The sequence below is a fragment of the Canis lupus genome, chromosome 15, assembly GCF_011100685.1.
Source record: "Canis lupus familiaris isolate Mischka breed German Shepherd chromosome 15, alternate assembly UU_Cfam_GSD_1.0, whole genome shotgun sequence".
Classification (NCBI taxonomy): domain Eukaryota; kingdom Metazoa; phylum Chordata; class Mammalia; order Carnivora; family Canidae; genus Canis; species Canis lupus.
Genome location: NC_049236.1, coordinates 11227064 through 11248273, shown reverse-complemented (window position 1 = coordinate 11248273; position 21210 = coordinate 11227064). Strand labels below are relative to the sequence as shown.

Genomic DNA, 21210 nt, shown 5'->3' with positions numbered 1-21210 from the left:
ATATATCTATTATTCATATGTCATAAATTGAACTATAATAAGGTGATATGTATATACAACGGTTAAAAGAATGGCTGTTACAGCCAGGAAATTTTCAGTTTCTAATTCAGCTATACCTCTGTCAGTCATGCAATTCAAGGGAAATAACTTTACATCTCTGAGCATTAGTTTCCTCATCTACAAAGAGAGATATAATACCTCAGAAGGTTTCTGTACTAAATGAGGTAAACTAGGACGCCTGGGTGACTCAGCGGTTCAGGAGACTCGCAGTTAAGTAAGTGACTCAGCAGTTAAGCCTTTGGCTCAGGGTGTGATTCCGGATTCCTGGGATTCCTGGAATTGAGTCCCACATTGGGCTCCCTGAATGGAGCCTGCTTCTCCTCCCTCTGCCTCTCTCTGTCTCTCATGAATAAATAAATAAGATCTTAAAAAAAAAAAAAAAGAAAGAAAATACCATACTTAATTGCTTGGTGTCCCTAAGTATGGTATTTTCATGAAAGCTATAAAAAAGTTAATCTCGAGCTCGGCTGCCCTGGAGGATTCGTACACGCTTGATAAGGTACTGATAAAATCATGACCAGGTGGGCACGAGTTACCACCACGCGTACCAAGAGACCTTCGGCTGCAACATCATGGGAAGACATGAAGAAGGGGTCCTGTGAGGGAGAAAGCTAAAACCTACCAAAGAGTAAACAACTTGAAGCCAATAGGCTGTGAAAAATGATGCTCCCAAAGCAAAACACAAAAAGAACAAAAAGAAAAAGGAGTATTTAAATGAAGATGTAAATGGATTCATGGAATACCTAAGACAGAATCCACAGATGATTCACAATGGAGAGATGATAGCAACAGACAGTCAGGAGGTAAGGGAAGAAATTGCAATTGCCTTAAAGAAAGATAGTCGACGGGAAGGAAGAAGACTGAAAAGACAAGCAGCAAAGAAAAATGCAATGGTATGTTTCCATTGTAGAAAACCTGGCCATGGGATTGCAGATTGCCCAGCTGCCCTTGAGAATCAAGATATGGGCACTGGAATGTGTTATCGCTGTGGGTCCACAGAGCACGAAATAACCAAATGCAAAGCCAAAGTAGACCCAGCTCTTGGTGAATTTCCTTTTGCAAAATGTTTTGTTTGTGGGGAAATGGGACATCTGTCCAGATCTTGTCCTGATAATCCCAAAGGACTCTATGCTGATGGTGGTTGCTGTAGACTTTGTGGCTCCGTGGAACACTTTAAGAAAGATTGCCCTGAGAGTCAAAATTCAGATCGAATGGTCACAGTTGGTCGCTGGGCAAAGGGAATGAGTGCGGACTATGAAGAAATTTTGGATGTGCCTAAACCACAGAAACCCAAAACAAAGATACCTAAAGTTGTTAATTTTTGATAGTGACTAGTAATATCATTTGTTACCACCTCATTGTTAAACATTATGAACTGGGCCTAATTCACAAATTGGAGCTGGGCTTCCTTGGAAACCTGTATTGTGGGTACCAGTATGATCTGGGTATGATCGAACAGTTTCCTGAGTGCTTTCCATTAAAGAGTGCTTCTATCACTGGAGAAAATCACTGAAGAAAAGTATAAGATGTTTAACTTGGATTCTCTCAAAGAACATTTTTAACAGAACTGAGGTATTACTGAGTGGTTATATACTTGATTGTAACAATCATCTTTTTATTAAAAACTATGCATTAATGTGAACTACCCCTAAACAAAGTATAACTGCTTTGCATTTGGAATTTTTGGTTTTACTGTTTTCTTGGTTCAAAGTGCCAATTTTTTATTAAGAATTTATAAGTTGCCATAAAATCTACTGTATTTTTAAAATATTTAATAAAAATTCATTTGCTATTTAAAAAAAAAAAGTTAATCTCTCCCTACCTTTCCATTGCTCAAATTATTTCATTCAACAAATAAATACAGTATTAATTTACTGCTTAATTTCCTAAGCACTCTCCTTGGTTCTTCAGGAGAGCAGAGATTTACCAGTTTCAGACTCTGTCCAGAAGCAGGTTACAGGTAGTAGAAGAGAATAAAGTTTTAAAAAGTCAAGAAAAGTGTCAGGTATCTATGGAAAGATAAAATTGGGGTATGCAATTGCCTAATTGTCTTGATGATTTTTCAAGAGAAATATTACTTATAGAGAGGAGGCTATGGAAAAAACAGACCAGGGGTTTGTTGGAGAGTATATATCTGAACTGCAGACCTTATTTCTCATGAGAAAAACAGATTATCCACCAGTTCAGTGCTAGGCAATATATGAGACACTTTACATATTCCACAACTCGGAAAGAAAAAATTAGTTATGGAGGCCTTATCTGAAGGCATCCACATGAAACAATACCTTCCAATCATTGAATTTCTTAGCCACTTTACTCCTCTGTAAGTCTGGATGACCTATAGAATCCTGGTCAACACAATATATCAGGCAGCCACTCAGCAGCTCAGCACATAAGAGAAAACTCCTCTGTTTCTTTTTTTTTTTTTTTTTTACTTCTCTGTTTTAAATAATCTAAAATAAATCCTTGAATTTAAATTAGATCAGATGAAAGCTGCACATGTCAAACAAATTGTTTCAAGTACCAACTAAATTGCTTTCACTAAGATGCCCTTGATAGCATTATGCCCTCAGTCTATATCGAAGGACATTACAAAATACATTCCTATGAAATATATTGTCATAAATACTATAGATATATTGTTGAAGATGCTATTCATCACATCAGTGTCTGCCTTAGGAAACCCAATAGGAAGAACTTCTATAAGATTTCAATATTTGGTTTATTTTTATCTTCTAGATATTGTTTTTCTCTTGGCAATGGCTATCAGAAAACTCTCAGTTAAATTTATTGTCTACCTAGAGCAAATTAATGGGAACTCATAACATTCATTTTATGTACTCATCAAACTGAATTTTCTTTTGCTATTTCCTCTTTCTGAGATTTTCTCACTTATCTATTTTTTAAATATTATTATTACTTTGTATATATTTTGGTAAGATGTTTTGATTTTTTCAAACAATGAAATATATTTTTTTCCTTTTAAAGGCAAGGCAGACATCATTCCCCATTAAATGATGAGGAAACTATAGCTCAGTTTTCAAGTTAGAACATAATTTTTAGCTGACTCCAAAGGGTGTCCACTTTAGCACTCTACTATTACTGCAAGGCTTATGGACTACTAGCACATATCCAATTGATACAAACTAATTGTTCATATACTGTTGGACAAATATGTGTTATTAATTTAGATACTATGTGGTTAAACTGGGCAATTTCTTCTACTGAGCTTTCCAGTAAAGGATAGAAAAAGATAACTAAGGTTAAGGAAAATAGGATCTAAGAAAGAAAGAAATTTGGATTATTTCAGACTGTAGATAAACCAAAACACATGATCTTTAAAAGGAGGATAATTCCGACCCTTACAGAGTTGTTACTATTATAAAGGGCCTTCCTGTCTTTAATTGAGGTAAAAAGAATTCAAAAGATATTTTCTAGGCATCAAATATATCCCAGACAAAGCAATAAATCAAAATTTAGGAAAAGTAGAAGAAATCATTCTTAATTATGTGAAAAGTGTTCAGGTCTGAACGGAAAAGCAATGCCAATTATACTAATTATAGTTAAATTATGTGCCCCCCAAATTCATATTAAAGTCCTACTATCCAGTACTTCAAAATATGACCTTACTAGGAAATAGGGCCTCTACAGAGGTAATCAAGTTAAAATGTGGCCATTAGAGTGGCCCCTGATCCAATATGACTGGCATCCTAATAAAGAGGGAATATTTGAGAAAGGCATATACACTCAAGGAGAATGCCAAGTAAAGATGAAGGCAGAAATCAAGGTGATGATTCTACAAACCAAAGAATACCAAAGATTGCTAGTAAACCACAAGAAGCTGGACAAAAGACATGGAATATATTTTTCTTCACAACCCTTGGAAAGAACCAACCCTACTGACACTTTGACCTTAGATTTCCAGAACTGTAAGATAACAAATTTCTGTGTTTAAGCCACACAGCTCGTGGTTCTTTGTTATGGCAGACTTAGCAAACTAAAATAGCATGGAATAAACAAAGAGCAAAATCTTACATAAATAAGTTTTTATTGATAAACAACCAATATTCTTAGGGTTCAGAAAAGTATCATATAACTGACACTACCATGTCCTTCCAATCAATGACCCATAAAAACACATGCACACACACATTATCAAAACTAAAAATAGTAAACAATTATTTACAAAAAAGTATTATGTTTACCTTTCTCATTAATATTCTCAACTTATTCTGAATACCTATTTTATGCCATTCAGAGTATGAGGCTCAGAGCACAAAAAAGTTAACATAATCCATCCCTACTGGATAGGAAATTACAATCAAGTTTTCATCTTCCCATTCAAAATAGCCACAGCATTTAATGATTGTGATGCAATGTTACTTTTGCTTTTTTGTATTGTTCAACTGAATCTGTTCCTAAATCATTTCTTTATTAGGAGATCTCCTTTCTGACAAAGACCAAGTTCTGCAAGCATATCATACAGAACCAGGTACATGATAAACATTCAATAATTAATGATTTATCATATAGTTAAATTATATCAGTTTAATCCCAAAAGAAATATCTGAAGAAGTATTTTATAAAATATAAGATACTATGTATCAATGTTCATTAATATTACCATTATAATATTAAATAATCACTTGTAAAAAAATAATAATCACTTGTAGCAACAATAACACAGCATTTATTTTCAAGTGTTTCCAAGTTAATTCTTTGAAAATTGATTTTTCCCTGAAAACTTTTTCCATTATGATGAAATATTAATGAGTTGAATCACAATGAATGATCAGATGAATTGGATTTTGAAACAATCTAAGACAAATTCAAAACCAAAGGTCTTTAATACACTCACCACTTTCAAAGCAAGCATCAAAGATAAGATGTCCTTTCTTGGGCTGTCCACAGTATCCAGATGGAAGCACCAAATATTTGCTAACATTCCCTCCAATGGCATCATCATTTCCAATGTCATAGCCTATTAAAAAAAAAAGGGCTCATGTTTAACAGAAATCAAAATATATTTAGTAATAGAAGTCCAATAAAATTTCTATTATTAATTTTTCCCCTCTTCTGTCATTTATTGCTTATCCATACAGAAAGAAATGAACTACATAATGTTGTAAGGTAGAAACAAGATACAATCTAAAATCAGAAACATAAGATCTGGGATGCCTGAGTGGCTTAGTGGTTGAGCATCTGCCTTTGGCTCAGGTCATGATCCCAGGGTGCCCAGATTGAGTCCTGCATCAGGCTCCCCGCAAGAAGCCTGCTTCTCCCTCTGCCTATGTCTCTGCCTCTCTCTGTGTCTTTCATGAATAAATAAATAAAATCTTTTAAAAAAAAGAAAAAAGAAACATAAGATCTGAAATCTCACCTCTACTACATATTAATCCTGTGATAAAAAGCAATCAATTTAATCTCTTTAAGCCTCAGTTTTTCTCATCCATAATTAAGGAATGGCAAAACCCATCCTTCAAAATTATGTTATGGGAATTAGATATGAAAATATCTAGCATGACTACTAAAATCTGAACGATGTTCATTAAATTACACAATGTTTTTAATAAGTAGTTAATATATTTAAATTGTCAGAAATGTTTAGTTAGGGGCATATGGATGGCTCAGTTAAGTGTCTGTCTTCTACTCAGGTCATGATCCCAGCGTCCTGGAATGGAGCACCAAATCAGGCTCTGCTCAGTGGGGAGCCTGCTTGTCTCTCTCCTTCTGCCTCTTCCCCCTCTGTGTGCTCCCCCTCCTTCTCTCTCAAATAAATAAAATCTTTTTTAAAAATTAATTATTGTTTTAATTCAAATAAAAAAACAGTAATATAACTATCATTATAACATCCTAATGTTCTACACCCAGATAATTTGAGAACCACTGAATTAACATAAAAGTTATATTTCTTAATAGGAACTTTGTTTTTTTTAATTTAAAAAAATTTGTTTTTTTTAATTTTATAAGTTTCACTTCTAGTTGGAAAGTTGGAAAAATCATAGCTTTCACCTTAATAAGATAGACCCCAACAAAGAAAAAAATCATAACTTAAAACCGAGATTACAGGGCAACAATAATCTGATACCAAGGAAACTCAGGCCCTGCCAAAAAAAGAGGGAAGCAAGCACTGACTCTTTTTATGGCAAAGCACAGGAGGAAGAAACGATGGGTGCCATACAAGTGAGTAAAATGAACTAAGCTATTTTTTTTAACTATTAAAAGTCAAGTATAGAAAATATGAGAGTATAGAACCTCTGAGAATCACAGACACAAAGGGAATTCACACATGCCCCCATCAAGTATTTAAGAGAAAGATTAGGGACAGGGCAGAAAACTAGAAAATGCTTTTGTTGTAATGCAGGAATGGAGAAAGAGATGGGCTACTGTTATAGAAAAGGCATGAAGCCCCACAAATGTCCTTTTCCCTTAAGAAAAAAAAAAAGCCTTAAGACCTAGGGGAGAAACAGCAAACCTTAAAACCCCCGTGTACAATAAGACAGGAAGAGGAACAGCAAAAGAAAATATCCTCTATACCTGCAGGAGGGGAAGAAAAGATTATCTCACACAAGACCCATAAATGATTCAAGGCAGAGATGAAAGAGGGAAGAGAGATGGGATCATTGAAAAAAATCCATCCCAAGACCAGAGTATATAGGCCTGCCTAAAGTTATATCCTAGTCCTAGCCTAGACCAAGACAGCAAAAATACTCTTGCTCCCTCAATACCAAGATAGCAAGCACTAAAAAAAAATAGTAATCTACTTCTAGAGATGAGACAAAAGCACAGAAATAAACTCCGTCTATGGCAGGAGTGCCCAGGGAAGGATAAAAGTTTAGGGTGGGGCAAATGAATGAGGAAAAACTCTCAGTTACTCTAGCCCTTTCTCTCAGGAACAAGGTAACCCTAAAGACTATCAAAAAAAAAAAAAAAAAAACTACTAGAACTGATAAATGAATTCATTGAGGTCACAGGATACAAAATAAATATACAGAAATCTGCTGTATTTCTTATATACCAATAATAAAGTAGCAGAAAAAAATTAAGGAAACAATCTGAATTTACAATTGTACCAAAAATAATAAAATACTTGGGTATAAAATTAACCAAGAAGGTGTATGTAAGACCTGTACTGTGTGAAAACTAAAAAGCACTGATTAAAAAAACTGAAGATGATACAAACAAATGGAAACATATTCCATGCTCATGGCTTGGAAAAACATGTTACAATGTTACATGTTACAATGTCCATACAACCCAAAGCAATCTACAGATTATAACAATCCTTACCATAAAACCAACAACATTTTTCACAGAATTAGAACAAATAATCCTAAAATTTCTGTAGAATCACCAAACACCCAGAACAGCCACAGCAATCTTGAAAGAGAAAAAACTAGAAGCATCACAATCCCAGATTTCAAGATATATTACAAAGCCGTAGTTCTAAAAAGTATGGTTCTGGTACAAAAACATAGATCAAGAGAATAGATTAAAGAGCCCAGAAATAAATCCATGATTATTTGGTCAATTAATCTTTGACACAGTAAGCAAAAATATGCAATGGGAGAAAAGTCTCTTCAACAAATGGTGTTAAGAAAATTGAACAGCTACATACAAAAGAATGAAATTGGACCACTTTCTTACACCATATACAAAAATAAACTCAAAATGGACTTAGGACCTAAGTGTGAGATTCGTGACATCATAAAAATCCTACAAGAGAGCACAGGCAGTAATTTCTCTGACATCAACCATAGCAACATTTTTCTAGAAATGTCTCCTCAGGCAAGAGAAATAAAAGCCAAAATAAACCTTTAAGACTATATCAAAATAAAAAGCTTCTGTACAACAAAGGAAATCACCAACAAAACTAAAAGGATAATGAATAGGTAAAGATATTGGCAAATAACATATCTGATAAAGAGTATCAAAAATGTATAAAGAATTTTTAAAACAACAGCCAAAAAACAAATAATCCAACTGAAAACTGGGCACAAGACATAACACAGACATTTCTGCAAAGAAGATTAAGATTTCATACCAAGTATATGAGAAGATGACCCAATATCACTCATCAGGAAAATGCAAATCAAAACTACCACGAAACATTACCTCATACCTGTCAGAATAGTTAACTCAAAAGCAAGAAACAAGTGTTCACAAGGATGTGGAGAAAAAGGAACCATCATGCACTGTTGGTAAGAATACAAACTAGAAACAGTATGGAGGTTCCTCAAAAATTAAAAATAGAACTACCATATATGATCCAGCAATTCCTCTACTGGGTATTTCTCTAAAGAATACAAAACACTCCTGCAAAAAGATATATACATTCCTATGTTTATTGTAGCATTATTTACAATAGCCAAATTATGGAAACAATCCAAGTGTCCATCAACAGATGAATGGATAAAGAAGATGTGAGATAGAAAGATAGATAGATAGATAGATAGATAGATAGATAGATAGATGATAAATAGAATATTACTTGACCATAAAAAAGAATGAAATCTTACTGGTTGCAACATAGAGGGATCTAGAGCATATAATACTAAGCAAAATAAGTTAGAGAAAGACAAATACAATAAGATTTCACTTATATGTGGAATTTCAGAAACAAAACAAATGAATAGTGGAAAAAAAGAAACAAAATAGACTCCTGGAATGCCTGGGTAGCTCAGTGGTTGAGTGTCCGCCTTTGGCTCAGGGCATGAACCCAGAGTACTGGGACTGAGTCCCACATCAGGCTTCCTGCATGGAGCCTGCTTCTCCCTCTGCCTGTGTCTCCGCCTCTCTCTCTATCTCTCTCATGAATAAATAAATAAAATCTTTAAGAAAAAAAAAAAAAGAATAGACTCTTAAATACAGAGAACAAACTGACGGTTACCAGTGGGGAGATGGATGAGAGGATGGATGAAATAGGTGAAGAGGATAAAGAGCACACTTACCATGAGATGAGAACTGAGTAATGCATAGGATTGTTGAATCACTTGTATACCTGAAACTGATGTAACACTAAACTATACTATAAACTAATATAACAAATTAATTACATTGGAATTTTAAAAATGGGTTTTGTTTTTTAAAATTAATTAATTAGTTAATTAATTAAAATGTTAAAAAAGATTCTAAAACAATTTGAAGCCAGTAATAAATTGAAGATATACACAGCAACAATGAAACGTAACCAGGGATCCCTGGGTGGCTCAGCAGTTTAGCACCTGCCTTTGGCCCAGGGCGCAATCCTGGAGTCCCAGGATCGAGTCCCATGTTGGGCTCCTGGCATGGAGCCTGCTTCTCCCTCCTCCTGTGTCTCTGCCTCTCTCTCTCTCTTTCTCTCTCTCTCTCTCTCAAATAAATAAATAAATAAATAAATAAATAAATAAATAAATAAATAAATCTATCTTAAAAAAAAAAAAAAGAAAGAAAGAAACTTAACCCAGCTTAACTCTTGACTAGGTTGACATAAGCCCTCACACAAATGACCTAGGAGAAGGGGCGTATCCATTTCCAGTGACAAATAGTATTCCTATCATTGTCTACTGTTCTACATTAGAAGCGAAGTATGTAACATAAAATTATGGAACATACAAAAAAAAAAATCAAGAAAAGACAACCTACTATCTATGAAGAGCAATTAATTGACATAGATTCAGAAATGACTAGACAGACATTGGTATCACCAGACAATGAATTAAAATAACTAAGATTGGGGCCTTTGGGTGGCTCAGTTGTTTGAGTGTCTGACTCTTGGTTTCAGCTCAGGTCATGATCTCAGGGGTGTGAGGTAGAGTCCTGCATAAGGCTCTAAGTCAGGCATGGAGCCTGCTTGAGATTCTCTCTCTCCTTCTGCCGCTATCCCTCCCCTGCAGAAAATAAGTAACTTTTTTTAATTAAATAAAAAAACTAATATGCTAAAGCCTTTGTTGGAAAAGGAGGACAAAATGCTTAAAAATGGGGATTTCAGCAGATAGATGGAAATTACAATAATTAAACGACATGCTAAAACTAAAAAATACAGTAACAGAGATGAAGAATTTCTTCATTGTACTCATCAGTAAACTTGACACAGATAAGGAAAGAATTAGTGAACTCTAGATCAAGAGAAATAAGCTGAATAGAAAAACAAAGATAAAAAAGAAAAGAAAAAATTCATGGCATCCAAAAATTGTGGAACAATACCAAATTATCTAACATATGTATAACTAAAATTCCAGAAGGAGATGAGAGAGAATGGAGCAGAAGCAATATTTGAAGCGATAACACCTAAGATCTTCCACAATTAATGAATAATATCCAGCTACAGATCCAAGAAGTACCAAGCAAAACATTCATTTTTAAAATTTTATATATCATATATAAAAATACAAATCACATGCAAAGGGACTCAGGTAAAAATTAGAGTACACTATTAATAAGAAACTGGAAACCAGAAGTCAAGGGGATGACATCTTTAAATTATTGAGAGAAAAACTCCTTTAAACAAATTTAATGCAGGTATTTTGAGGAAAATAAGTGATGAGAGAATTCATAATCATCAGTCTAGTATTATAAGAAATGTTAAAGAAAAGTTCTTCTGGCCTAAAGAAAATGATAACAGATATAAACTAAGATCCACACAAAGAAATGAAGGACTCCAGAAATGATATAAATGAAAGTAAATACAAATATTCTTATCTTTAGTACTCAAAAAGATAAATGACTATCTAAAGAAAAATAGTAGCAACGTATTATGAGATTATACCACAGGTAACAGTCAAATAAACAGCAGGAGTAGAACAAAAGATGAGTGGGAACAATTGAAAGTATGTTGTTTTAAGTTTCTTAAACTAAATATAAAGTTGTAAGACATTGTTTGAAAGTAGATGAACTATATAATAAAGATGTATACTGAAAAGCCAAAACCTAAAAAAAAAGGTCATAAATTAGCCAAAAGTGAAGATAAAATGAAATTATAACAAACAGCCAATCATTACATAAGAAGGCAGAAAACAAAATAGGAGAAAAGGAACAAAGACTAGATGGGGCAAACAAAAACTAGCACAATATTATAATTAATTTATCAACATCAAATGGTATCTACTGAAACTCTGGTAGGAAAGATAAAGAAATAGTTTATATATACTATTCTCCACTTTTCTAAGAATTCTTGTTAGTTCTATTATTATAAGTATTCTGTTGAGATGGTTATCAATGTCAGCAGTATTCTTAGAGGGCATTTTGGACACTTGTTGAGGTGTTTCTTTGTTTTCACAATGATGAAAAAGTGCTGATGTCATTTGATTGGTGGAGACCATAAATGCTAGGTGTACTACAAAGTAGAGGAGAGTCCAGTACAACTTTCAAATGTCCTGTACAGATACTAATATATATAAAACTCCTATTTATGATTCTGTGAGCTTAGAACCTACTTCCATTATACACATTTTGTATAGCTTTAATAAATACTGATTTTGGCAAGAACACAACATGTAAACCAAGAAAGGGTTATAATTTATTTGTTCCTAATTTTACACAGAATTATCAGCATTTTAGAAAATCATGTCACCAAAGGCATTGTCACACACTGTATTTCATTCACAAATATAATTCTCATATATCAGTTAATATTCATACAGTTGTATTTATAATTATTTTACACACAAATGCAAACTCCACTGTGTTTTCCCAATGCCTTGGATATATGCACATTCGTGTTTCACCTTGTGGATAATCCTACTCACTCGACAGACCTACATACAATGTCATCTCCTCTGTGAAGTCTTACCTGACTTCCCCAAAGTGATTGATCTTCTCTGTTCCCATAGCATCTTTTTTATGTCTTTACTATACCTTTTATTATTATTACCTTTTTATTATAAATTATGTGTCTTTTTAGTAATTTTAGTCTTTTTAGTAATTGTGGTTTCTCATCCAAAGAATCCAATGCCTTATCTTTTTATCAACCACTTTCTCTCTCTCCAGCTCTTGGCACAATTCTTGGCACCATGTCAGTAATCTATAAATACTCATTGAATTACTAAAATACAAATTTAGGAGCTAAATTTTATTTCAATATTGAATATTAGTTTTTCTATGTCTGTTGAGAGCACACAGAATATATGATGCATTTTAAATTCATCAAAAAAACAAACAGCAAAAAGAGAGAGAAGCAAACCATAAAATAGACTTTTAAGTAAAGAGAACAAACTGAGGGTTGAAGGAGGGGAGGTGGGTGGTGGCATAGGTTAAATGAGTGAGGAGTATTAAGGAGGGCACATGTTGTGATGAGCATGGTGTATTGTATGTAAGTGATGAATCACTAAATTCTATTCCAGAAACTAACATTACACTGTATGTTAACTAATTGGAATTTAAATAAAAACTTAAACTAAAAAAAAAAAAAAAAGACAACAACAAAGATAGGTCCTGGTATTTGGTTAAAAAAAAAAAAAAAAAAAAATATATATATATATATATATATATTTATATATATATGATCCAAGGAGCAGTGGGAAATGTCAAACTAACAACCCTACCTACCTGAACACTAATAATAATATTTAGATTTCTAATATTTAAAATGAGATATAGCCACATACATTGATATAGATACTTACTGAATGAACCATGAGGTTTTTTCTGCCTTTTTATCCTTGTTAACAAATCCTGACAATAACATGTTGATCTTAAATGAGGGTATAAGTGTGTAAGTTTTTTTTTTTTACCTTCTGCAAATTTTTTAATTTAAATTCAATTAATTAATATATGATGTATTATTAGTTTCAGAGCCAGAGTTAAGTGATTCATCAATCTTATATAATACCCAGTGCTCATCATATCACGTGCCTTCTTTAATGTCCATCACCTAATTACCCCACCAGCCCACCCATCTCCCCTCCAGCAACCCTCAGGTTGATTCCTATGATTAAGAGATTCTTAAGGTTGATCTCCCTCTCTGATTTTGTCTTGTTTTATTTTTCCATCCCTTCCCCTATAATCCTGTTTTATTTCTTAAATTCCATGAGTGAGATCATATGATAATTGTCTTTCTCTGACTGACTTATTTTGCTTAGCATAATTCCCTCTAGTTCCATCTACATCATTGCAAATGGCAGTATTTCATTTTTTATGGCCAACTAGTATTCCACTCTATATATATACCACTTCTTCTTTATCCATTCATCTACCAATGGACATCTGGGCTCTTTCCATAGTTTGGCTATTGTGGATACAGCTGCTATAAACATTGGGATGCAGGTGCCCCTTTTGTTAACTACATTTGTATCTTTGGGGTAAATACCTAGTTGTGCAATTGCAGGGTTGCAGGGTAGCTCTATTTTCAACTTTTTTTTTTAAGATTTTTTTTATTTATTCATTCATGAGAGGCACAGAGAGACGGGGGGGGGGGGGGGGGCAGAGACACAGGCAGAAGGAGAAGCAGGCTTCATGTAGGGAGCCTGATGTGGGACTCGATCTCGGGTCTCCAGGATCATGCCCTGGGCCGAAGGCAGGCGCCAAACTGCTGAGCCACCCAGGGATCCCCTATTTTCAACTTTTTGAGAAACCTCCACACTGTCTTCCAGAGTAAATGCACCAGTTTGCATTCCCACCAACAGTGTAAGAGGGTTCCCCTTTCTCCACATCACCACTAACATCTGTCACTTCCTGATTTGTTAATTTTATCCATTCTGACTGGTGTGAGGTGGCTCATTATGGTTTTGATTTGTATTTCACTGATGCCAAGTGATGTTGAGAATTTTTTTCATGCATCTGTTCTTTAACATGTGAAGCTGTTGGACACAGGCAGCTCTGTATTATATTAGCAGCAAATTCTTAATCAGATAGTTTACTTGTTTGATTGATTGCTGTTTGATTACTTTATAAAATATAGAAGGAAATAAAAAGATTAAAATAAAAATAAACATTGCATTTACATTTATGGTTAAATAAAACAAACAGTTGTTTTTCAGACCACAATGTTTCAAAATTGAACTCAATCACAAGAGGAAATTTGGAAAGAATTCAAATACATGGAGGTTAAAGGGCATCTTACTAAAAACTGACTGGGTTGACCAAGAAATTAAAGAAGAATTTTTAAAATTCATGGAAACAAATGAAAATAAAAATACAACTGTTCAAAACCTTTGGGATGCAGCAAAGGTGGCCCTAAGAGGGAACTACAAGCCTTTCTCAAAAAACAAGAAGGGTCTCAAATACACAACCTAACCCTACACCTAAAAGAGCTGGAGAAAGAGCAGCAAATAAAGCCTAAAACCAGCAGGAGAATAGAATTAACAAATATTAGAGCAGAAATTAAAGAAATAGAAACCAATAGAACAGTAAAATAGATCAGCGAAACTAGGAACTGTTCTTTGAAAGAGTTAAAATAAATAGTTGTGATATAATGAGACCAAATAGTAAAAGAAAGCAAGATACCATAAAACATGCAGTATACTGACCTAAAGACCAAAAAGGGAATAGGGTGAACTATACTTCATAATGTTAATGCAATTTTCCTGGCTGATCATTTGAATACACAAAGCAGGAGATACAATTATTTGTTCTCAGAAAACTCATATCTCAATTATATTATACATGTATATAAAATGATTAAAAATTATTTACAGTATTTATAAGTAGCACAAAACAATCCAAGGTGGCAGAGACTAATGAAATAGTTGTTATAGAATAAGAACTTTTGGGGCATCTGGGTGGCTCAGGGGTTGAGCATCTGTCTTTGACTGGTTGAGCATGATCCTGGGGTCCTGGGATCGAGTCTCACATTAGGCTCACCACAGTGAGCCTGCTTCTCCCTCTGCCTATGTCTCTGCTTCTCTCTGTGTGTCTCTCATGAATAAATAGATTAAATCTTTAAAAGAAAAAAAAAAAAGAACTTTTAATTTCTTGACTTCTGTGCATTTTAACATTCGCCAAATAACCGTTTTTCCTGTATTTTTGAATTCAGAGTCTTCATTCTTAGTTTATTAATACCCTCACATTTATTCAAGGCTGCATGAATTAGCAGTAAGAATTTGGATTTTAAAGTGACACAGACTTGGGATTGAATCCACCTAACTCAGATACATAGGCAATGTAACCTTTGTTAAGTAATTTAACCCAACCTCAGAGTCTGTTTGCTTAGAGTTTGCTTATGTTGTTCTGAAGGTTACAGAAAATATATGTAAATCACCTAGAACACAGAATTTACTAAGTAGTTGGTTATTATCATCATAATTATTATTAAGATACATGTATTTAAGAGAAGTATATTTAACAAAAATAATAAGATTCAAATTTATAACGTACAGAGGAAGATTCAGAAAGGAAAGGAATAATTTTTTTTTTAAAGATTTTATTTATTTATTCATGATAGTCACAGAGAGAGAGAGAGGCAGAGACACAGGCAGAGGGAAAAGCAGGCTCCATGCACCGGGAGCCCGACGTGGGATTCGATCCTGGGTCTCCAGGATCGCGCCCTGGGACAAAGGCAGGCGCCAAACCGCTGCGCCACCCAGGGATCCCGGAAAGGAATAATTTAAATTGAAATCTATAAAGAAGATTTTAGGGTAAGTCTTCCTTGAAGTAAGTACTGAATACTGTAGCATCCAGTTAAATTATGCACTATAAAACACTCTTATTATGGTGTATACAATATTTGCCTCCAAACATAGAGCCAAAGTAACACAATGAATTTTCCTATTTAAGGATGTTAGAGAGAAAAGACAGCACAATTTGAGGTTTAAGGAAATAATAATCTGATTTTATTAATGTTATCATTATTTACATGCTTTTGTAAAATACTATACAGATAACAAATATTCAGTGATAAAAGTTGTGAACATATTTTGTGTAGGGAAAAACAAAGATGCATAATATTGATGTTGCATGTACCCAAAGAAGTAATACAATAATTATATCTTGTTTTACTCTGATAAATAGGCTACTGACACATCTAGAAATAGACTTTAGGGCTACAAAGAATTTTTGAAATTTAAGTGGATTATACAGATGATGGATATGGCAAAGGCTAAATTTGTTCCATTTTTACATGGAAAATAGTTTATAGTTGTTCCTCCATATCTGAGGGAAATATGTTTCAATATGTCCCATGGATGTCTGAAACTACAGATAGTACCAAACCATGTTTATAGCATGTTTTTTCCTAAACATATATAAATAACTGTGATAAAGCTGAATTTATAACTTAGGCACAGTAAAAGATTAATAATAAAATACAATTATAATAATATGCTGCAATAAAAGGTACCATAGATTTTGGCAACCTCAGCCTATGATTTTTTTTTTCTTTTTAAGTCAAGAACTTTCAACTTCTCACTTAAAGGAAGCTCTTTACAGCTTTTCTCTGGCATATCCAAATTGCCAGCATAATTACTCTTGCAAATTGAGACCAACTTGTAAAATAAGGGTTACTTGAACACAAGTACTATGATACAGTGAATCTGATAACTGACACAGCTACCAAATGATTGACAGGCACCCTACAATGTAAATACACTACAGGGATGATTCACATCACAGGCGGGTTGGCAAGAGATTTCATCATTCTCCCCAGAATGGCACACAATTTAAAACTTGATATACAATGGAATATCGTATATATAATATACAATGGAATATTACTCAGTCACTAGAAATGACTAACACCCACCATTTGCTTTGATGTGGATGGCTATTATGCGGAGTGAAGTCAGTCAGTTGGAGAAGGACAATCATCATATGGTTTCACTCATACAGAGAATATAAAAAGTAGTGAAAGGGATTACAGGGGAAAGGAGAGAAAATGAGTGGGAAAAATCAGAGAGGGTGACAAAACATGAGAGACTCCTAACTGGGAAACAAAAAAGGGGTAGTGGAAGGGGAGGTGGGCAGGGGGATGGGGTGACTGAGTGATGGGCACTGATGGGGGCACTTGACCGGAGGAGCACTGGGTGTTATACTATATGTTAGTAAATCGAACTCCAATAAAAAATATATATTTTTGTAAAATAAATACATAAATAAAACTGTGTACTGCTGAATTTCCATTTTATGTTTTTTAGACCACAATTGACAACAAGTAACTAAAACCACAGAAAACTAAACCCAGGACAATTGGAAGAATGCTGTACATTAAAGTTATAATCAATTCATATCAGTCAAAAATGAGAAAAACAGCTTATTAATTAAAACTGACCTTTATATAGAACATGCATTCCACCTCTCAGGCTAAAACACCTTCAAAGAGGTAACAAATTACCCCTGTGTTTAAGTGACATGCAGTTAAAGGGATCTGTCAGAAGTTCCATTATAAAGTCATATTTCCAAGGCTTCATAATTTTGGGAGAAAATTACATGAAAGATGAGACTTAAAGCCACAAACTCTGAGCCAAGAAAAAAAATCTAAAATTCCTTCTTGAGGGTGTTTTAGGAAAGAGAATCTATTCATTTGAGGACTTTAACCACAGGAAAACTAGTACCCATTACATAGCTTATTCCTAGAATTTTATAAAATAATATCACATTTGTTCTCATTACAAATATACAAGATACACTGCAAAAAGTTTAAAGATTTTTTTAAAGAATTTCCTAAAGATACCCTAAATTTCTCTAGGCACATGTATCTAAATACAAATAAGATCTAGATTTGTTAAGCTACAATCTTACCTAAAATGTACTGAAGATCAGTTACTATACCCACTCATTATCTTGTGCTCAGAATTAAGAAGAATATTTAAGAAAAATAAGCTACAAATCTATCACTCAATAAAATAAGAATATACTAATAATTAATATTAATGCTCTCAAAAAGCTGAACTTCTAGTTAAGGACTATGTGAAAAACAGAAATATATATAATATTTAAAATTTTCTATTTCCATAAAAATAGAAAATTCAGTACAGACAGTATAGTGGTGCCATATGATTTAGAGAAATGTGGACCTACAGATGAATTCTTGCTTGGCTTCTAAATGTATGACCATGAGTAAGCCCCAATTCAGCAAGGTATGATCTTGGACCTCTCTATTTCATCTGAGAGCCTTTAAAAAAATGGTTGAGCCATTTTTCCCTTACAAGGTAGTTTGCATCCAATTTCTGAAAAATTTGCAATAAATATCTCCCTCCCTTGATCTCACCAAAAATCTACTTATATCCTCTCTATTTTGTATTACAGCAAGTTGCATATGCCTTAATGTTCACTTCCAAACCAGTCACTTAAACACTAACTTTCCATTTCTGTGCTACTCATAGAGCAGAAAACCATATATTCTTTGATTAAGAGAATATATTCACTGCATTAACTGCACTAAAAAATGCCAGATATAAAACAATTTCAATAAATTATTGAACTGAATAGTCAATGGAAAAATAATTTTTTAAAGTATATTCTTTTAGAGGAGGGGGTCCAAGACAGTGGCATAGGAAGCTGCTGAACTCACCTGTTCTCATAGACACATCATTCCCTGCTGCAAATGATCCAAAAACTAGATGAAGTGCTGTCCACAACAAAGAAAAAAGTACTACAATGAGACTGGTAGAAGAGGCAGAGATGTAGCCATGGCAAAAACCCAATACCTAGTGCAGGAAGGGTACTTCTCTCAATATAGGTACTTCTCTCAGAGGAGAAAGGAGCTGGTGCCCAATATAGGGAACTCCAGCTGCAGGAATCTGGACTGAAGAAATGAGCCCCCAGAACATCTGGCTTAGAAAAGAAACAGGGCTGACATCTAAGTCCCAAAATGCTATAAAAAACTGAGATCCTCCCTGAAAGGCCTCCTAAACCCAGAGAAAAAAATAGCAGTTTAAAAAGCAGCTAGGGGCACTTGGGTGGCTCAGTCAGCTAAGCACCTAACTCTTCATTTCAGCTCAGGTCGGGATCTCAGGGTTATGAAATCGAGCCCCTAATCAAACTCCCACACTGGGTGTGGAGCCTGTTTGAGATTCTCTCTCCATCTGCCCCTCCCCAACTCCTTAAATACTCTCTCTCTCTCTCTCTCTGAAATAAATAAATAAGCAAGCAAGCAAGCACCTAGACGATGTGGGGAGATTCATTTGTGGATCTTGTAGATACACCCTCCAACCACTTTACTGGGATGGATAGGGGAAAGTGATCCTGGCACATGCTGAGGCTAGAGAATGCAGGAGATTGTAGCGCTCACCATCTCCCTGGCTGGAGCAGGCACAAACAATGAAGGTGTTCTCTATCCTCTAGGTAAGGCTTCAAGAGCTAGTGGTTACTACACTCCCTTGCCCCCTGGTGAGGGTTGGTGAGTGCCAGCAGCAGTGGTATTTTCATATTCCTATCCTAAAGTCAGTACACATGCTAGAAAAGCCACGCTCCTGCTACATTGCTAAACACCACAGGCATGTATAGTCAAGACATTTTCCCTGCTATATTACTGAAGCTAGCAAGGATGGTCTGTCCCATACACTCTCCAACTGCTTTCCAAAACCAGCAAACACATGTAATCCATACAGGAATATCCCATGATCACCAGGCCTTGTGGCCAAGAGAGCTGGTATTCCAGCTGTCCACAGGATTGCAACAATTTGGCAGGCCACCATCCCCATGGCACTGAAAACACATCAGAATATAGCATAACCCCAGTCTTTATGTGAAAAAAAAAATCCTATTTACTTATCTTGGAGCTTTACCCTGAGAGACAGGCTTCAGGTTTCTGATACAGCAAAGGGCTAAAGAGGTACTACCAGGGAAGATAAGAAGGGAGATACCATCTTCATGCAACCCCATAACTTTGCTACAGTTTAATATAACTATCCAGAAGAGAGCTTGTAATTCATGTGGAGCTCCAATTTTTGAAATTATTCCTCAGGGACAATTCCAAATCTCCTGGTCTAGAAGGCAGCAGAGATTATGATTGTGACCCTACAGGACTACTTATTTTTGCATAATTTAAAGCTGTTATCTGAAGGTCTGGCTTCCAATCAGCCTAAAATTAGGTGCTAAATGAGATGCCAATCCTTAGATCGCTGACAGTTCTTGGCACATCCTCAACAAAAGGAACATATTGAGAATAAATCAGGCATCACAAAGGTTCAAGAAACAATCAAGGAGTAAGGCAAGGTTCAACAAAAAAGATCATCACCTACACCAGGCCAGGCTCTCAGACTGAAAGAGATTCGCCAGTTTTGCTAATACACAGAAACAAACACATAGAGTCAAGCAAAATAAGGAAACAGACAAATATATTCCAAAAAGAAAACAAGACAAACCATCAGAAAAAGACCATAATGGCATGGACATAAGATCCAATCTGATAAAGAATTCAAAGAAATGGTCATAAAGATGCTCATTGATCTCGAGAGAAAAATGGATGAACACAGTGAGAACTTCAACAAAGAGATAACATAACAAAGTACCAAACAGAAGTCACAGAGCTGAAGAATACAATGATGGAACTGAAAAATACCACAAAGGGGTTCAACAGCAGACCAAATGAAGTAGTTGAACAGATCAGTGAGCTAGAAAATAAAGCAATGGAACTCACCCAATTACAGTAGCAAAAAGAAAAAAGAATTTTAAAATATGAAGATAACTTGAAGGACCTCTGGGACATCAAGTGGAATAACATTCACATTATAGGGATCCCAGAAAAAAGAAACAGAGAGAGGAAAGAACAAAAAATTTATTTGAAAAAATAATAGCCAAAAATATCCTTGATCTAGGAAAGGAAACAGACATCCATGTCTAGGAAGTCCACAGATTTCCAAATAAGATAAACCCAAAGAGAGCTATACTATGACACATTATAATTAAAATGTCAACAGTTAAGATAAAGAATCTTAAAAGCAGCAAGAGAAAAACAAATTGCTCCATGCAAGCTATCAAAGCATATACTACTGAATTTATCAGCAAAAACGTTGCAAGCCAGAGATAATGGCAAGGCATATTCAAAGTGCTGAAAGGAAAAACTTCCAACCAAAGACACTCTAGCCACCAAGGTAATTGTTCAGATTTGAAGGAGAAAGAGAGTATTCACACAGGCAATAGCTAAAGGATTTCATCACTACTAGGTTGGCCTTATAAGAAATAGTAAAAGGACTTACTTAAGCTGAAAAGAAATGGCACTACTTAATAACAAGTAAACATACAAAAGTAAAAATATCACTAAAAAAGATAAATATGCAGTAAAGGCAATTGACTACT

The 21210-nt window shown here is 34.6% G+C and overlaps 1 protein-coding gene and 1 pseudogene across 12 annotated transcripts in view; one reads left to right on the top strand and one right to left on the bottom strand.

Annotated features, from left to right (window-relative positions):
• The window catches only part of AGBL4 (ATP/GTP binding protein like 4), a 1422311-nt gene that overhangs the window by 1272255 nt on the left and 128846 nt on the right, over positions 1-21210 (bottom strand). For all 12 annotated transcript variants that reach the window (XM_038558098.1, XM_038558102.1, XM_038558088.1 and 9 more), the window contains one exon: positions 4919-5041. In XM_038558098.1, coding sequence (XP_038414026.1) covers positions 4919-5041 — 123 coding nt within the window. Of the gene's footprint in view, positions 1-4918; positions 5042-21210 lie in introns of those variants that run through there.
• On the top strand, positions 559-1866 carry LOC102156582 (annotated as a pseudogene).